Source organism: Salvelinus sp. IW2-2015, linkage group LG11 (assembly GCF_002910315.2).
Source record: "Salvelinus sp. IW2-2015 linkage group LG11, ASM291031v2, whole genome shotgun sequence".
In the NCBI taxonomy this organism is placed as follows: Eukaryota; Metazoa; Chordata; class Actinopteri; order Salmoniformes; family Salmonidae; genus Salvelinus; species Salvelinus sp. IW2-2015.
The window spans coordinates 39,046,947-39,065,672 of NC_036851.1; the positions used below are offsets into that span (position 1 = coordinate 39,046,947).

General features: G+C 44.5%; 2 protein-coding genes across 4 annotated transcripts in view; both read left to right on the forward strand.

Moving 5' to 3' along the window:
* LOC111970339 (plasma membrane calcium-transporting ATPase 1-like) overlaps positions 1 to 18,726 on the forward strand; it is a 176,772-nt gene that overhangs the window by 73,058 nt on the left and 84,988 nt on the right. For all 3 annotated transcript variants that reach the window (XM_023997019.2, XM_070445721.1, XM_023997018.2), the window contains exons 3-7: positions 7,995 to 8,192; positions 8,390 to 8,647; positions 9,239 to 9,364; positions 9,654 to 9,779; positions 11,328 to 11,363. In XM_023997019.2, coding sequence (XP_023852787.1) covers positions 7,995 to 8,192; positions 8,390 to 8,647; positions 9,239 to 9,364; positions 9,654 to 9,779; positions 11,328 to 11,363 — 744 coding nt within the window. The remainder of the gene's footprint in view (positions 1 to 7,994; positions 8,193 to 8,389; positions 8,648 to 9,238; positions 9,365 to 9,653; positions 9,780 to 11,327; positions 11,364 to 18,726) is intronic.
* LOC139028421 (plasma membrane calcium-transporting ATPase 1-like) lies at positions 13,160 to 15,309 on the forward strand (the record flags this gene model as incomplete). Its single annotated transcript, XM_070445806.1, has 3 exons — positions 13,160 to 13,163; positions 14,613 to 14,759; positions 15,209 to 15,309. Coding segments are annotated over exons 1-3 (252 nt in total), but the record flags the coding sequence as incomplete, so codon positions are not given.

The following is an 18,726-nucleotide window of genomic DNA, read 5'->3' on the forward strand; positions in this document are numbered from 1 at the left end:
GATGCCAGGGTCAGACTAAACCTGCTGGCCTGAAACAAATAGATGTTAGAGGTTGCAACCAAATGACTCATCCCTCTCTTTCCTCTTCTCTCTCCTCCCTCTCTTTTATCTTTCTTCTCCCTCCCTCTCTCAACCCCATTGCCCCTTCTCTCTCGGTTTCTCGATTCCCCCTCTCTTTCTATCCCCTCTCATCCCATTTTTCTCACTCCTCTCTACTCACCCCCTCACAAGAAAAACAAGGTGATATGCCCAAATGACTATTGCGCTGTCGCGCTCACCTCGGTCATGCCAGGCACACTTGACACACTGCCATTTCCATCGCTATTCACATGGCCATAACACATCTGGACAAGAGCAACAGCTATGTGAGAATGCTGTTCATTGGCTACAGTTCACCATACAACAGTATTGTTTCCTCCAAGCTCCGAGCACTTGGCCTAGACACCAGCCTCTGCAACTGGATCCCGGACTTCCTGACGGCAGACCACATGGGGCGGCAGGTAGCCTAGTGGTTTAAGCGTTGGGCCAGTAACTCAAAGGTTGCTAGATCGAATCCACTAGCTGACAAGGTGAAAATATATCGTTCTGCCCCTGAACAAAGTAATTAACCCACTGTTATTAAGCCGTCATTGTAAATAAGAACTTGTTCTTAACTGACTTGCCCAGTTAAATAAAGGTTCAATAAAAAATAAAAGTGCTGTGAGGATAGGCAACAACACCTCCTCCACACTGACTCTTAACATGCTTTGCATGACACCAAGGGGCTTTGCAAGACTGCGTGGCTTTGCACGACACCAACTCCATCATCAAGGTTGCTGACAACACGGTTGTAGGCCTGATAACCAACAACGACGAGTCAGCCTATAGGGAGGAGGTTAATGAACTGGCGTTGTGGTGTCACGACAACAACCTCTCCCTCAACGTCAGCAAATCAAAGGAGTTGATTGTTCACTTCAGGAAGCAGAGGAGGGAACATGTCCCAGTCCACATCAATGGGACTGTATTAGAGAGTCATGAGTCACAAGTTTTTAAGTTCCTCGGCGTTCACATCAATGAGGACTTGTCCATTACCTTCATTTACCAACAACACCACCGCTTTTGTCAAGAGGGTGCAAAAACACCTCTAGTTCCTAAAGCGGCTGAAGAAATTTGACTTGCCACCCGGGTCCTCTCCAAATACTACCGTTGCACCATCGAGAGCATCCTCACCGGTTGCATCACAGCTTGTTATGGGAATTGCTCCATGCACGACCACAAGGCCCTCCAGTGAGTGGTGAAGACAGCCCAGTATATCACTGGGACCGTGCTTCCACCCATCCAGGAAATCTACTCGAAACAGTGCCTGAGGAAGGCACGCAGCATCATCAAGGACCCCACACACCCAAGCCACAAGCTGTTCTCTCCCTTACCGTTGGGCAGACGGTATCGGAGCATGAGGTCTGACAGAAACTGTCTCTGATCCTGTTGGTATCTACAAGCATCAGACTGCTGAACACTAGAACTGGACTGACCACCTGCTCTGATTCTGATTCTCCACACTTAGCACACATGGACTTACTCATGCACACACCCACACAGACATACACATACACACACATATACATTCATGCTACACACACATCACAACTGCTGCCTCCAAACTCTTATTATATTGCTGAATTTAAACACATGCCCCACATCCCCTCTTTCCCCAATACACATGTAAGTCTTGAACTATAAATTGTGCCTTCATGTATTATACTTCTGCTAAAATGTTTATTATATTCTACTAAGCCATTTACTTTGTTCGTATTCTTATTTTTTACTATTTCTTATTGTTGTTGCATTGCAGAGAAGAAACCTGCAAGTAAGCATTTCATTGTATGATGTACAGGGCATTGGGAAAGTGTTCAGAGCCTTTGACTMTTCCTACATTTTGTTATGTTACAGCCTTACTCTAAAATAGATTAAATTAAAATGTTTCCTCATCAATCTACACACAACACCCCGTTTTTGCAAATGAAATACCTTATTTACATAAGTATTCGGACCCTTTGCTATGAGACTCGAAATTGAGATCAGGTGCATCCTGTTTCCATTGATCATCCTTGATGTTTCTACAACTTGATTGAAGTCCACCTGTGGTAAATCCAATTGATTGGACATGATTTGGAAAGGCACACACCTGTCTATATAAGGTCCCACAGTTGACAGTGCATGTCAGAGCAAAAACCAAGCCATGAGTTTGAAGGATTTGTCCGTAGAGCTCTGAGACAGGATTGTGTCGAGGCACAGATCTGGGGAAGGGCACCAAAAACATTTTTGCAGCATTGCAGGTCCCCAAGAACACAGTGGCCTCCATCATTCTGTTAGGTTCTAATTCTCACAGTAAAACACTCAACAGACATTATGAAAGCTTAACCAAGTTTAATTCTTCCCAGAGGGTCAATACAGCTGCATTCAGACAAAACATGTTTCCACCACCACAAGTATATATACTCCAATATAGGCACTCCTCCTTCTCTCCAATCCTTATATATTTTATGGTTCGACAGGAAGACAAAGTGATAGGGTAATAAACCATTGTTTCTCCCTTAAGGGGATCTGACCTGACCTCAACCCCCTTGATGCCTAATCCAAAGATCTCCACCCGTATTCCCTATAGCAATCCTGTGACTTCCTCCCGTCCACCCAACACATTCCAAAGCCATCTGGCTCCTACAGATAACCATTAACTTCTGATATAAAAAACAGTCTCTTTCACTCCTCAGATACTATACTATAGTATATCAATTTTCTACGTTCAATCAGGCCTTTATGGTAGAATGGCCAGACGGAAGCCACTCCTCAGTAAAAGGTACATGACACCCCTCTTGGAGCTTGACAAAAGGCACTTAAAGACTCTCAGACCATGAGAAACAAGTTTCTCTTTGGCCTGAATGCCATGTGTCATGTCTGGAGGAAACCTGGCACCATCCCTACAGTGAAGCATGGTGGTGGCAGCATCATGCTGTAGGGATATTCTTCGGCGGCAGGGACTGGGAGACTAGTCAGGATCAAGGGAAAGATGAACGAAGCAAAGTACAGATAGATCCTTGATGAAAACTTGCTCCAGAGCACCTCAGACTGGGGCGAATGTTCACCTTTTCAACAGAACAACAACCCAAAGCACACAGCCAAGACAAAGCAGGAGTGGCTTCGGGACAAGTCTCTGAATGTCCTTTAGTGGCCCAGCCAGGACCCGGATGTGAACACGCTCAAACATCTCTGGAGAGACCTGAAAATGACTGTGCAGTTACGCTCCCTATCCAACCTGACAGAGCTTGAGAGGATCTGCCGAAAAGAATGGGAGAAACTCCCCAAATACAGGTGTGCCAAGCTTGTAGCATCATACCCAAGAAGACTCGAGGTTCTAATTGCTTCCAAATGTGTTTCAATAAAGTACTGAGTAAAGGGTCTGAATACTTATGCAATTGTGATATTTCAGTTGTTTTTTTAAATAAATTTGCTAAAATGTCTAAAATAGTTTTTTTGTTTTCTCTATGGGTTTTGTGTGTAGATTGAGGGGAAAACATCGATTACATTTTTTTTAAATCAATTTAATCCATTTTAGAATAAGGCTGTAATGTAACAAAATGAGGAAAAAGTCAAGTGGTCTGGATACTTTCCGAATGTACTGTATTCTATGCGTATCCTGTATATATGACTACTAAAACTTGAAACTTGTATTGTCTATTGCCTACCCAGCTCCCAGTTGGAATAGCTAACTACAGTTCTGTGTGTTAGCATTCAAAGAATTGGAAAACACCAGGTGCTACAGCTACTAGCATACAGTAGCTTGCTATCCTGGTTGTGGATCTACTCACCAGTCATACATCATATAGCATTCCGTAGCTAGCCACCTCAGGACAAAATCTATTCAGCGACAACAGAAGTTTCAACTGTTAACATCAAATCAAATTTTATTAGTCACATGCGCCGAATACAACAGGTGTAGACCTTAGTGAAATGCTTACTTACAAGCCCCTAACCAACAATGCAGTTTCAAAAGAATACGGATAAGAATAAGAGATAAAAGTAACAAGTAAATAAAGAGCAGCTGTAAAATAACAATAGCGAGACTAGAGACAGTGGGGTACCAATACAGAGTCAATGTGCGGGGGCACCGGTTAGTTGAGGTAGTATGTACATGTAGGTAGAGTTATTCAAGTGACTATGCATAGACGACAACAGAGAGTAGCAGTGGTGTAAAGGGAGGGATGCAAATAGTCTGGGTAGCCATTTGACTAGATGTTCTTCAGGAGTCTTATGCTGTTTAGCATAATGCTAGGATGCTGTTTAGAAGCCTCTTGGACCTAGACTTTGTGCTCCGGTACCGCTTGCCGTGCGGTAGCAGAAAGAACAGTCTATGACTAGGGTGGCTGGAGTCTTTGACAATTTTCAGGGCCTTCCTCTGACACCGCCTGGTATAGAGGTCCTAGATGGCAGGAAGCTTGGCCCTAGTGATGTACTGGGCTGTTCGCACTACCCTCTGTAGTGCCTTGCGGTCAGAGGCCGAGCAGTTGCCATACCAGGCAGTGATGCAACCTGTCAGGATGCTCTCGATGGTGCAGCTGTAGAAACTTTTTGAGGATCTGAGGACTCATGCCAAATCCTTTCAGTCTCCTGAGTGGGAATACGTTTTGTCGTGCCCTCTTGTCTTGGTGTGCTTGGACCATGTTAGTTTGTTGCTGATGTGGACACCAAGGAACTTGAAGCTCTCAACCTGCTCCATTGCAGCCCCGTCATTGAGAATGGGGGAGTGCTCGGTCCTCTTTTTCCTGTAGTCCACAATCATCTCCTTTGTCTTGATCACATTGAGGGAGAGGTTGTTGTCCTGGCACCACATGGCCAGGTCTCTGGCCTCCTCCCTATAGGCTGTCTCGTCGTTGTCGATGATCAGGCCTACCACTGTTGTGTCATCGGCAAATTTTATGATGGTGTTGGAGTCGTGCCTGGCCGTGCAGTCGTGAGTGAACAGGGAGTACAGGAGGGGACTGAGCATGCACCTGAGGGGCCCCTGTGTTAAGGATCAGCGTGGCGGATGTGTTGTTACCTACCCTTACCACCTGGGGGCGGCCCGTCAGGAAGTCCAGGATCCAGTTGCAGAAGGAGGTGTTTAGTCCCAGGTTCCTTAGCTTATTGATGAGCTTTGAGGGACTTTGGTGTTGAACGCTGAGTTGTAGTCAATGAATAGCATTCTCACATAGGTGTTCCTTTTGTTTAGGTGTGAAAGGGCAGTGTGGAGTGCAATAGAGATTGTATCATCTGTGGATTTTTTGAGGCGAAATGCAAATTGGAGTGGATCTAGGGTTTCTGAGATGATGGTGTTTATGTGAGCCATGACCAGCCTTTCAAAGCACTTCATGGCTACAGACGTGAGTGCTACTGGTTGATAGTCATTTAGGCAGGTTACCTTAGTGTTCTTGGGCACAGGCACTATGGTGGTATGCTGAAAACATGTTGGTATTACAGACTCGGACAGGGAGATGTTGAAAATGCCAGTGAAGACACTTGCCAGTTCGTCACCGCATGCTCGCAGTACACGTCCTGGTAATCCGTCTGGCCCTGCGGCTTTGTGAATGTTCACCTGTTTAAAGGTCTTACTCACATCGGCTGCGGAGAGCGTGATCACACAGTCTTCTGGAACAGCTGGTGCTCTCATGCATGTTTCAGTGTTATTTGCCTCGAAGCGAGCATAGAAGTAGTTTAGCTTGTCTGGTAGGCTCGTGTCACTGGGCAGCTCTCGGCTGTGCTTCCCTTTGTAGTCTGTAATGGTTTGCAAGCACTTCCACATCCGACAAGCATCAGAGCCTGTGTAGTACGATTTCACGTTAGTCCTGAATTGACACTTTGCCTGTTTGATGGTTCGTCAGAGGGCGTAGCGGGATTTCTTATAAGCTTCTGTGTTAGAGTCCCAATCCTTGAAAGCGGCAGCTCAAGCCTTTAGCTCAGTGCGGTCGCTGCCTGTAATCCATGGCTTCTGGTTGGGGTATGTGCGAGCGGTCGCTGTGGAGACGACGTCATTGATGTGTACTCCTCAATGCCATCGGAGGAATCCCAGAACATATTCCAGTCTGTGTTAGCAAAACAGTCCTGTAGCTTAGCATCTGCTTCATCTGACCACTTTTTTATTGATCTAGTCACTGGTGCTTCCTGCTTTAATTTTTGCCTGTAAGAAGGAATCAGGAGGATAGAATTATGGTCAGATTTGCCGAATGGAGGGCGAGGGTGATCTTTGTATGCATTTCTGTGTAGGTGGTCCAGAGTTCTTTTTCCTCTGGTTGCACATTTAACATGCTGATTGAAATTTGGTAAAACTGATTTACGTTTCCCTGCATTAAAGTCCCGGCCACTAGGAGCGCTGCCTCTGGATGAGTGTTTTCCTGTTTCTTATGGCGGTATACAGCTCATTGAGTGTGGTTACGAAGAATACAGATGAAAACTTTCTCGGTAGGTAGTGTGGTCTACAGCTTATCATGAGATACTCTACCTCAGGCGAGCAAAACCTCTAGACTTCCTTAGATATCGTGCACCAGCTGTTGTTTACAAATATACATAGGCCCCCACCCCGTGTCTTTCTAGAGGCTGCTGTTCTATCCTGCCGATGGAGTGTATAACCCGCCAGCTGTATGTTATTAATGTCATAGTTCAGCCACGACTCGGTGAAACATAAGATATTACAGTTTTTAATGTCCCGTTGGTAGGATATACGTGCTTTCAGTTCGTCCCCTTTATTTTCCAGTCAGTAGTTAACTGTAATGCAGTTGATTTAATGACATGAACATCTTTTGGCTACGACGAACAGCCTACCTCAGGCGAGCAAAACCTCTAGACTTCCTTAGATATCGTGCACCAGCTGTTATTGACAAAAATACATAGTCCGCCGCCCCTTGTCTTACCAGACGCCGCTGTTCTATCCTGCCGGTAGAGCGTATAACCAGCCAGCTGTATGTTGATATTGTCATCGTTCAGCCACGACTCCGTGAAGCATGAGATGTTACAGTTTTGAATGTTAATACATGTAAACAGAAGTTATAGTGACCAGTAGATACATAGATACATTAGATACTTATGGTAATCAATGAACATCAGTGTAGTGGTATTAATAAATAAAATCCAAAATTATTTTAGCAGCAGCGTTGGTGAGGGTGTGTGTATGTATGGGTGTAAGTGTGTTGCGTCAGTGATGAGTGTGTGAGTGAGGGTGTATATGTATGCGTGTATGTGAGTAAGAGTGACAGTGAAGGTGTGTGCGTCTGAGTGGGTAGAGACCAGTGGATAGGCATAGAGTCAGTGTGGATAGGCTGTGGGGGAGGGAGGGCAGTAGTTAGACATTACATTTGGAACACTTCCAATAAGTTCAACAGCCTTGTGATCCTTTCAAACACCTCATGGCTTCTCATTGACTGACCTCTTTATATTTTCTGCGGTTTTCTAGATTTATTTGCAACAATTAAGATTTCGATGAGGTGATGATATATTACTCGGAATCTATGAAACACATTTTTATCTTAATAGGGAAATACCAGTTGATCTAAAGGTTTGATTGTAGAAAAATACACAAGGGATAACATGTTTTTCGGACCGGTTTGTGTATTTCATCCAACTGAATGTCAAAGCCTTTGGCAGTAGTTGCCTGGCAGATTGTGTCCACAGTGGGAGGCTGACATGGGTTGTGGATGGGTGTGTTTGAACAGCCGCCTCTACTTGTTTCTATTTGGTATGGCAGCATTTTAGAGTCAGTTTAGACCTTTGGACCAAGGCAAATACAGCAACCTATAGAATCTCCTAAACATTTCTAATCCTGATAGTTTGTCATGCATTTTTCTTACCTCTAAAGTGACCTTGTGTCAAGATGAATGTATATATTCAACATCATCTATTGTTTGATCTTGTTGTATGCATTTCTGTGATAACTGTTTACTCTATTACCTGTCTGTTCAATCTCTTATTCTCCTCCTCCTCTCTCTTAGGTCTGTCTGGTAACCCAGTGGATCTGGAGAAGCGCCACACAGCGTTTGGGAAGAACTTCATCCCTCCTAAAAAGCCTAAGTCTTTCCTGGCGCTGGTGTGGGAAGCTCTACAGGATGTTACTCTAATCATCCTGGAGATTGCTGCCGTCATCTCGCTGGGCCTGTCCTTCTACCACCCTCCCGGGGGAGATAGCGAACGTGAGTAGTACACCCTAACCCGGGGCAGTTAGAACAGGTGGGAGGGGTGGTGAAGGGGACTGGGGCATGAAGGGAGAATTGAGGGTTTGCAAATGTTTTCCATTTCCTGTTCCACTGACCTGGTCATGTTGTGATCTTATATCACTGACCTGGTCTTGACCTGATCATGTTGTGGTCCTGTGTTCTGCCTCCCCCAGTGTGTGGTGAGACAGCATCTGGAGTGGAGGATGAGGGCGAGGCACAGGCGGGCTGGATCGAGGGCGCCGCCATCTTGTTCTCTGTTGCCATCGTTGTCTTGGTGACGGCGTTTAACGACTGGAGCAAGGAGAAGCAGTTCCGCGGGCTGCAGAGCCGCATCGAACAGGAGCAGAAGTTCACCGTCATCCGCAAAGGCCAGGTCATCCAGATCCCTGTGTCCGAACTAGTGACAGGAGACATCGCCCAGATCAAATACGGTAAGACATGGTTCAGATAAAATAAGAGATGAAACGTGCTTGAATGAAACATGCTGTGGCATTCCCCTGACAGGATACAGTCAGACCTTGGTAAATACTTATTTTCTGTCTATTTGAGTATTTTCAAATAACGTGGCCGTAATCAACTACTTCTATTTGAAGTATTTGAAAGTATTTTCAAATAAATTACTATAAATAGTCTACTATTTGAAAGTATTTTCAAATACTTAGTTCCAAATAGGCCTGCATTATCTAAAATACCAAACAGACCTGGTTCAAATGCATGGGAGTATTAAACTATTTGTATACACACTGTGTATTTTAGTATTTTTCAGATACATGCCAATACTTTACAAGTGTATTTCCAAATACATTTCAATATTCAATTACTTGTTTTGAAATAAAAAATATAAAAATACTTACTTCCAAATGATTTTTTAAGTATTTGAAATACCCTAAATAATATTTGAACCCAGGTCTGGATACAATGAACCAATATGATGAGGTAACACATTGACCAAATATACAAAGGTACGGAATACAGTGAGACATTGTATATCACAGTCATATAACTGTGTAATTGTTTCCTAGGTGATCTGCTGCCAGCTGATGGTATCCTGATCCAGGGCAACGACCTGAAGATTGACGAAAGCTCTCTGACTGGTGAATCAGACCAAGTCAGGAAGTCCCTCGAGAAAGACCCCATGCTGCTGTCCGGTGAGAGCGCCTATTCATAATATCACTATTATCAGACATTCAATTTCCCAGTCAGGACCTCTATTGTTTTAAATTAAAACATATGTCGTGTGATACAGTATGTAGACTGAAAATTGAGGACACAATGGAATAACATACAGTACAGTTATTCATACATACAGTACAGTTATTCATACATATAGCACAGTTATGACCTTTCTGTTAATGTTCTAGTATCTAATTTATCTTATCTCTCTCTCCTTCCCAACTCTCTTCTTCTCCTCTCTCTTTCTCCCCCTTCCTCCTCCAGGCACCCATGTGATGGAGGGATCAGGTAGAATGGTGGTGTCTGCAGTGGGTCTCAACTCCCAGACTGGAATCATCTTCACTCTGCTGGGGGCGGGAGACGGCGACGTGGAAAAGAAGATCAAGAAAGGTAAGAGACGGGGGGGAACGACGACAAAGGCACATCGCCATGGTAACAGTTCACAGAGAGTCAGTGACTGGCTTTTTCCCCAATCTGTCTCCTGTGTGTGTGTTTCTATTTACCGAGCTATCCTTGTCTTTCTACGTGAGCGCTCTGTTTGCTGGCTCCCTGAGGTAAGATTCTAGTAGAAGAATGAGTTACTCCAGTCTGTTGAACTCTAGAACGATGTAAAGAAAGATGGGACAGCCATGATAAACACTGTACCATGGAGGCCAGAGGTTCCATTCAGTTTCATTGACATCGCTGTCCTATCCTTATTTATCTAATCCCTGGTGTTAGTTTTCACATCCAAACCGAGGCCCTTTCTAGACCACTCCTTCCCCGAAGTGGTTCTGTTCTGTTCATGGATGATTGGGTGGTCATTCTATGCCCGTACCACAGACCCACTGTCAGGAAAAACGGACAGTAATTAATCTACATATATCTACATGGTCTCTAATGAGCTTGTGTTCCATACTAACACTTAGTTGGGTTTTCTTTTCTGTTTGGTAAGAGTTTTTTTGCCAAGACTTCTGTTTTTCAGGCATTCATTCTAAAGGGGCTGAATGTGCCAGCTCAGAGGAGGGAGCTGCAAGACAATGACACATTCCAATTGGCATCTTTAGTCATCACAAAATTAGGCTGTGATTTCAAATGTTCATGAAACTGACCTTAATGTTATGGGTTTATTAGAGTAGATCAGAGCAAGTAATGGCTAGTTAGTTGCACATGCACACACTGGCTGCAGCACAGGCACGCACACTGTGTGCTGAACTGTCTGTCTTCCTCTGAGACAGGTGTATACAGTGAGGATGGAGGAAGAAGGCAGACATACTTAGAAGCACACACACAGTCCCACACCTCCCCTTCACCTTCACACACAGACTCAGACATACACTCACCTTCTATATGCTCACTCATGCAAACACACTTTCCCTTCACACACACACAGAAGACTGTCAAACACTTACACACACACCTCTCTGCCACAAACACACATATTGATACAGTGACTCAGAGAGCAAAGGAGAGGGGGAAAAGTGGCCGACTCAGGCTTCAGGGCTTGCTGCTGCTCAGCTGACAACTGCTGCTCACACACACCTCATCTCCACATAAACCCCCCCCCCCAAATGTCAAGACAGGGCCATGCGAGTGAGTGGATGGAGTGTGTGTGTGTGTGTGTGTGTGTGTGTGTGTGTGTGTGTGTGTGTGTGTGTGTGTGTGTGTGTGTGTGTTCTTATAAAACGTATTTCCGTTAGTTACACATGTATTGATTGAAACAGACAATAGCCCAGTGTCACCAGTAACAGAACCTGCTGTCTGTGGATGGATGCTCTACTTTACTCTACAGCCTTAAACCAACTAGTGGTCTCTCTCCTCTGACGGCCCGTTCCAGCCCCCAACACACACTTGAATTTATATTGTTTTGATCTTCTGTTCGTTTTGGTTTTATGATTTTTTACATTTCCTTTAAGCCATGTTATCAGCATTCCGCACTCTCTCTCTCTGTCTGAACAGGTAAAAAACAAGGACCCCCCGAAAATCGCAACAAAGGTAACCCCTCCATCCCTCCCTCTCCCCTTCCATTCAGCAGCAGTCTGGGAGTTTCGTGTCAGTCTTATGCACTCTCTTTTCTCTCCCTCTCTCTCTCTCATGCTCTCGCTTCCCTCCACCTTCTGAAAAGGGGAGGTTCTTCTCGCCTCGCTTTACCTGTGAAAGGATGCAACTCTCACCTGCCACTGGTCCCCAGAGAGAGAAGTGGGGTTAGCCGTCAATGCCACTATTGTAGACCGATATCCATCTCAAGGCTACCTAGGGTTAGCATTCAGCACTACTGTTGTAGACGATATCCTTCAGAGCTATGAGGGGTTAGTATAACACAACTGTAGTCAACCTTTATCAATCACAGAGCTTCCCAGGAGTATCCTTCTTTATCCTTCTGTTGTAGACTACTGCACGTATATCCGTCAGAGCTATATGGGGTTAAAATAATAACACAACAACTCCAGTAGATTTGTATCCCTTCTAGGGCTAAATGGGGTTAGCTTTACCTCAATCACAGAGCTGCAAAAGGGTTAGTTCTACTAACCCCAAATAGGAAGTTTCATCCTCACATGCTATGTTTAGATAGACACCCGGGGTGTTGTAGCTCCTACAGCTTGCCTGGCCCGCTCCACCCTCCATGTGACGTGTCATCCAGAACTCATCCAAGCTGTCTCCCCCCCTCACTCAGCCTCCCAGGGCCTGAGCATCTGCTGCTCACAGACCCTCCCCAGCCCTCCTGCCCTCTCCTCTCTCCTTCCCCTCGCCCTTGGCCTTTCACTAGTAAACAGCTTCTCTCCTCTCCAGCATGGAGCGGTAGCTAATGCTAGAGTAGGACAACATTAAATTAATAGGGACAGGTCGACCCAACCTGCATTCACAACATGAAATATATATTCTGAAAATGTCCACATACCGATGAGTAGTTTATCCAGTGTGGTAGCTTTATGCATGCCAAGTAATCTGTGGCTGCTGAGAGTAAATGGAATAGGAGTGGTAGGACCCCTGATATCATGTTTCAGTATCTGGGAATTTGGTAATAGTTTTTGGGCTTAGTTTAAAAAAGAAGGGATCTAAACAGAATTATAATAGACATTCTATATAGAATTATAATCTAAATGATTCTATCTATCTAACGCTAACTTCAGAACGAGGGTCAAGGGGTTAGGGAGACTGTACAAACTCTGGGAAGTGGCTCATTGTGGGAGTTGCACCCTGAAATGATCAATGGGCTGTGGATTGTTGTCTGTTCTGTTTCTTTTCTCTCACTGTTGCCTCTTTCCAGGATGTTGCTCAGGACCTCATGCTGTCTCGTACTCTCTTCTCGCGATCACTGTTTGACTCTACCTCTCTATTTATTTTTCTGTCTCTTTCGCAAAAAAAACTACTTCTGGAGATGTACAGCCTCGTCTTCTACCTCATTTTATTTTTGTAGTGGTTGTATCTCTCTGCTTTGTTTTTTGTTCTCTTTTTTTCAGTTTGTCAGTTTCTTTTAGTTTTTTTGAGGGGTAACACACTCGCAACCCCCCCCACCCCTCGTCGTGGTCCGTGCTGCGTCTGTAAGTGCTGTGCATCCGTCAGTGAGTCAGTCCGTCCGTCCGTCCGTGCGTCAGTCTGCCAGTCCAGTCAGTGTGTGGCTGTGTTCAGTCTGATGGGTCTGATCTAATGGGTTTTATGTTAGGACTTACTCGGTATCCCCTGACTGGTGGCCTATTCTCAGGGGTGGCAGAGTCACTATGCTCAATACAAGGGACTTCAAGTACAGACATTTTAGGAGTGTGAGCAAAAAACGTTACAGCAAAAATGACATGGGTACAAAATGATCCAACTAGATTGTGAATGTACTTTAAATTCACTGGTGTTGAGTTTGCATGGGCCACAAATAGAATCCATAGCAATGCATATGACACTGATTACCATAGAATACTGATCTTTTATTTTACCACCTTTTTTATACTCACCCTTAGATATTGTGGACTATTTCTACTGGAAAAGAGACAGAGCTAGAGAACAAACAGAGCGAATATAAGATATTGAAGTGGTGAAATGCAAATATCTTATTTGCGTTTGTAAAACATGACTGAGCTCTGTAGCAGAGATGAAATACGTTCAGTTGACAATCCCTTGCAAAGGAACCATTGTAGAATTTACAACCTGTACTTCGATGTTCTGAAAATATTCTCTGTTATATGTATGATGTAAAACCAAAAACCATCTCCATAGACTCTTCTTGGCGCATTTCCATGGAGACTTCCCCCCACACCAGTGTGTCGGCAGTGTTTTATGTTAATGTCAACTCTAGTGTAATTGTGTTTCCATCAGGAGAGTCACACTAAAGACTTGGGGAGAGCAGAATCAACAACCTCTGCATCATCAAGACAGTTGCTATGCGAAAAGGTGTTCACAGTTAGCCATTGTTATGTAAATGCAGGCTGAAAAGTACCAGGGGCCTGGCTTTGGCCCCAGGTGAAAGCAAGTCCGCCAGAGCCATGGCCCAGTGAGACACGGGTTCCGGCCCGCATTGATGGGAACAGAAAAATTTGAGCGTTTTAAGTGAAACACTGGGGTAAATCCTGTATGGAAATGCACCATCTGGGACAAGTTGTATAGCGTTAAATTGCTGCTACAAATCAATTTTCTATTGTTAAATCCTTACTTTTATCTCAAGCATTTCCTGATGAATTCTGTGCTGTGTGTTTACTCTTTCCAACACTTCCCTGCTTTCGTAATATTTCATTTATGCATTAGAGTATTTAAACAATCAGTTAATTATTGAGTACTTATTTTACTTTAATGAAGAATAAATCGCATTTGCTGAACTCTCCATCAAACTGACCGCTAACAACAAATAATAACATCAGTGTTGATCACAAGGGATCTGTTCTGGTTTAAGAGATTAAATGATCCACATGGTTTAGTGGATCACTGCTCAGGACCTGAGTCTGGTGGTCTGGTGACCGTGTTTCTGTCTCTCTTCCAACCGGAACTGAACCACAACCCCTCGATCTCTCTTCCTCCTGCCTCCTCCTTTTTGGAATGTCTGTTCCTGCTCTCCCTCCCCCCCCCCCCCAAAAAAAAATCTCACCACCAACCATCTCCAACCTCCTATCACTACCTCTTTATCCCTCAAACTTTTTCACCACACTAATTGCCCTCCTCCACCCCACCGCCCTCTTCCACCACCACCTCCCTCTACCCTACCTATTTCCTCATCCATCTACCCTGTCCATAGCTAAGACCCAGGACGGCATTGCCCTGGAGATCCAACCCTGAAGAGTGAGGTTGAGTCCGAGGAGAAGGAGCCGGAGGTGGAGGTCAAACAGGTGAAGAGGGTTCAGATCACCAAAGAGGAGAAGTCTGTGCTGCAGGGCAAACTCACCAAACTGGCTGTGCTAATCGGGAAGGCAGGTGAGGTCAGAGGCAGAGATGCACGTGCACACATCCCTTCACAGGCACACACATAGACATTGCAGATCGGGAAGGCAGGTAAGAATAGAGAAGGTCTTAAAAACATTAGTACCCTGACACACGTACACACAGGTGTACATACAGATGTAAAATCGTAATTTGAGCCATTTTGCTACAGCAGAAAAATAATCCTGCAGCAACAGGAAATGTGAATTTTATGTGGATTATAACCAATAGACATTTTTGTAGGGGTTAAAACTTTTTCGTAAGGGCGATCAAGTATGACATTTCAGTGGAAATTCCAAACTTTGGAAGCCTTTTAAAACTGAAATACAATACAAGTTTAAAATGTCCTCCTGCAACAGGGTGATCAAATAAGGTCCTACATCTGTACATGCTGCTCCTGGATTTGACGCCAGATAGAAGTATACTTTGTTTCTTTTGCCCAGGTCTGATCATGTCAGCAGTGACGGTGATCATTCTCATTCTGTACTTCGTGATTGACACGTTCGGGGTGCAGGGTCGCCCATGGCTGAAGGAGTGTACCCCATCTACATCCAGTACTTTGTCAAGTTCTTTCATCGGAGTCACTGTGCTGGTGGTGGCTGTGCCTGAGGGCTGCCTCTAGCCGTCACCATCTCTCTGGCCTACTCTGTCAAGGTACACACAAACCAGCATGCACACGTGCTGGTAGTGGCAGTGCCAGAGGGGCTGTCGCTAGCTGCCACCATCTCCAGACTTACTCTGTCAGGTCACACACACACAGCACTGACCTCTAATGTCTGTCTTGTCCCCTGTGTAGAAAATGATGAAAGACAATAACCTGGTGCGTCACCTGGATGCGTGTGAGACAATGGGGCGCTACGACCATCTGCTCCGACAAGACAGGCACCCTCACAATGAACCGTATGACCGTGGTGCAGCCTACTTGGGAGACACACACTACAAGAAAGTACCGGAACCCGACGTCATCAAACCATCCACACTGGAAGTCCTGGTCAAAGCATCGCCTCACACTCAGCTATTACTAAGATCCTGGTGAGAGAGAGAGAGATGCACACACACACAGACCACACACACACACACACACACACACACACACACACCACACACACACACACACACACACACACATACACACACAACAATGTACTTACACACGCATCTCAATGCAGAAATTGAATGAGCATGCACAATAAACCTTCACCGCTCACTCTCACACACGCACACCCAAACACACCCACACACACAAATCCTTAAGTGAGGCACTTGAAGCACACGCTAATATCGTCCCAGTCTTTAGTAAAGATGGTCCATAATATCATTCCAGAAACATGATACTGCTTTCTATCCATTCATTCATCAGCCCATCAATACCACCAGATAATCACATAAGTCTGAAGATACAGGCTTTAAATAGCCCTTAGGAGAATCCCTCACTCATCTTCGTTCATTCCTTGGACCATAGCGCCTCGACATGTGGAGCTTCATGTCATATGTACGCAGTGTGTGCACATCCTTACAAATGCATAGTCTTCTTCTCTAGTGCATATCTTCATGGTTGCTTTTACACTCTGTAGGATGCATATCTCAATGTTCCTTTTACTATATGTCTTCTTCATGAAATATACATGTTTGTAGCATACAGTAGGTAGGGTGTGTGTAATGTTTTGTTTGTTTCACCAGTCTCCAGAGAAGGAGGGAGGTCTGCCCCGCCACGTTGGCAACAAGACAGAATGCTCCCTATTGGGCTTCGTACTGGAACTGAAGAGGGACTACCAGCCAATCAGGGACGAGATTCCTGAGGAGAAGCTGTACAAGGTGTGTAGCTGCTTCAAAATATATCAATGAAGTTAAATGTGCAATCTGTAACTTATTTAACTTTTATAAATGTGTGTTCTGTGTGGCTCCAAGACTAAATTTACAAATAACCTACTGCCCGTTATTCCTACAGAAAGCTAACTTATACACAAACTAGTGTACTATAGTAATATAGCATATTGTGATAATATAGGAGTTATAACTAACTGAGAGGTGTGTTTCCAGGTGTACACCTTCAACTCATCCCGTAAGAGCATGAGCACGGTGCTGAAGAACACAGACGGTAGCGGCTTTCGCATGTACAGCAAGGGAGCCTCTGAGATCGTCCTACGCAAGTACAGACGGGAGGGAGAGGGGGGGAAGGAAGGGATTGGTCATATCTTTCGTTGATGAATGGATACACCAAGATAGGAGGGGGAGGATGATCAAGTCCATCTTTCTATTCCCCCCCCCCCAGTTTGGGGAGGGTAAGAGGGTAGTGATAGGAGGTTGGAGATGGTTGGTGGTGAGATTTTTTTTTTGGGGGGGGGGGGGGGGGAGCAGGAACAGACATTCCAAAAAGGAGGAGGCAGGAGGAAGAGAGATCGAGGGGTTGTGGTTCAGTTCCGGTTGGAAGAGAGACAGAAACACGGTCACCAGACCACCAGACTCAGGTCTTGAGCAGTGATCCACTAAACCATGTGGATCATTTAATCTCTTAAACCAGAAACAGATCCCTTGTGATCAACACTGATGTTATTATTTGTTGTTAGCGGTCAGTTTGATGGAGAGTTCAGCAAATGCGATTTATTCTTCATTAAAGTAAAATAAGTACTCAATAATTAACTGATTGTTTAAATACTCTAATGCATAAATGAAAATATTACGAAAGCAGGGAAGTGTTGGAAAGAGTAAACACACAGGCACAGAATTCATCAGGAAATGCTTGAGATAAAAGTAAGGATTTAACAATAGAAATTGATTTGTAGCAGCAATTTAACGCTATACAATTTGTCCCAGATGGTGCATTTCCATACAGGATTTACCCCAGTGTTTCACTTAAAACGCTCAAATTTTTCTGTTCCCATCAATGCGGGCCGGAACCCGTGTCTCACTGGCCATGGCTCTGGCGACTTGCTTTCACCTGGGGCCAAAGCCAGGCCCCTGGTACTTTTCAGCCTGCATTTACATAACAATGGCTAACTGTGAACACCTTTTCGCATAGCAACTGTCTTGATGATGCAGAGGTTGTTGATTCTGCTCTCCCCAAGTCTTTAGTGTGACTCTCCTGATGGAAACACAATTACACTAGAGTTGACATTAACATAAACACTGCCGACACACTGGTGTGGGGGGAAGTCTCCATGGAAATGCGCCAAGAAGAGTCTATGGAGATGGTTTTTGGTTTTACATCATACATATAACAGAGAAATTTTCAGAACATCGAAGTACAGGTTGTAAATTCTACAATGGTTCCTTTGCAAGGGATTGTCAACTGAACGTATTTCATCTCTGCTACAGAGCTCAGTCATGTTTTACAAACGCAAATAAGTATTTGCATTTCACCACTACTTCAATATCTTATATTCGCTCTGTTTGTTCCTAGCTCTGTCTCTTTTCCAGTAGAAATAGTCCACAATATCTAAGGGTGAGTATAAAAAGGTGGTAAATAAAAGATCAGTATTCTATGGTAATCAGTGTCATATGCATTGCTATGGATTCTATTTGTGGCCCATGCAAACTCAACACCAGTGAATTTAAAGTACATTCACAATCTAGTTGGATCATTTTGTACCCATGTCATTTTTGCTGTAACGTTTTTTGCTCACATCCTAAAATGTCTGTACTTGAAGTCCCTTGTATTGAGCATAGTGACTCTGCCACCCCTGAGAATAGGCCACCAGTCAGGGGATACCGAGTAAGTCCTAACATAAAACCCATTAGATCAGACCCATCAGACTGAACACAGCCACACACTGACTGGACTGGCAGACTGACGCACGGACGGACGGACGGACTGACTCACTGACGGATGCACAGCACTTACAGACGCAGCACGGACCAGACGAGGGTGGGGGGTTGCGAGTGTGTTACCCCTCAAAAAAACTAAAAGAAACTGACAAACTGAAAAAAAGAAGAACAAAACGCAGAGAGATACACCACTACA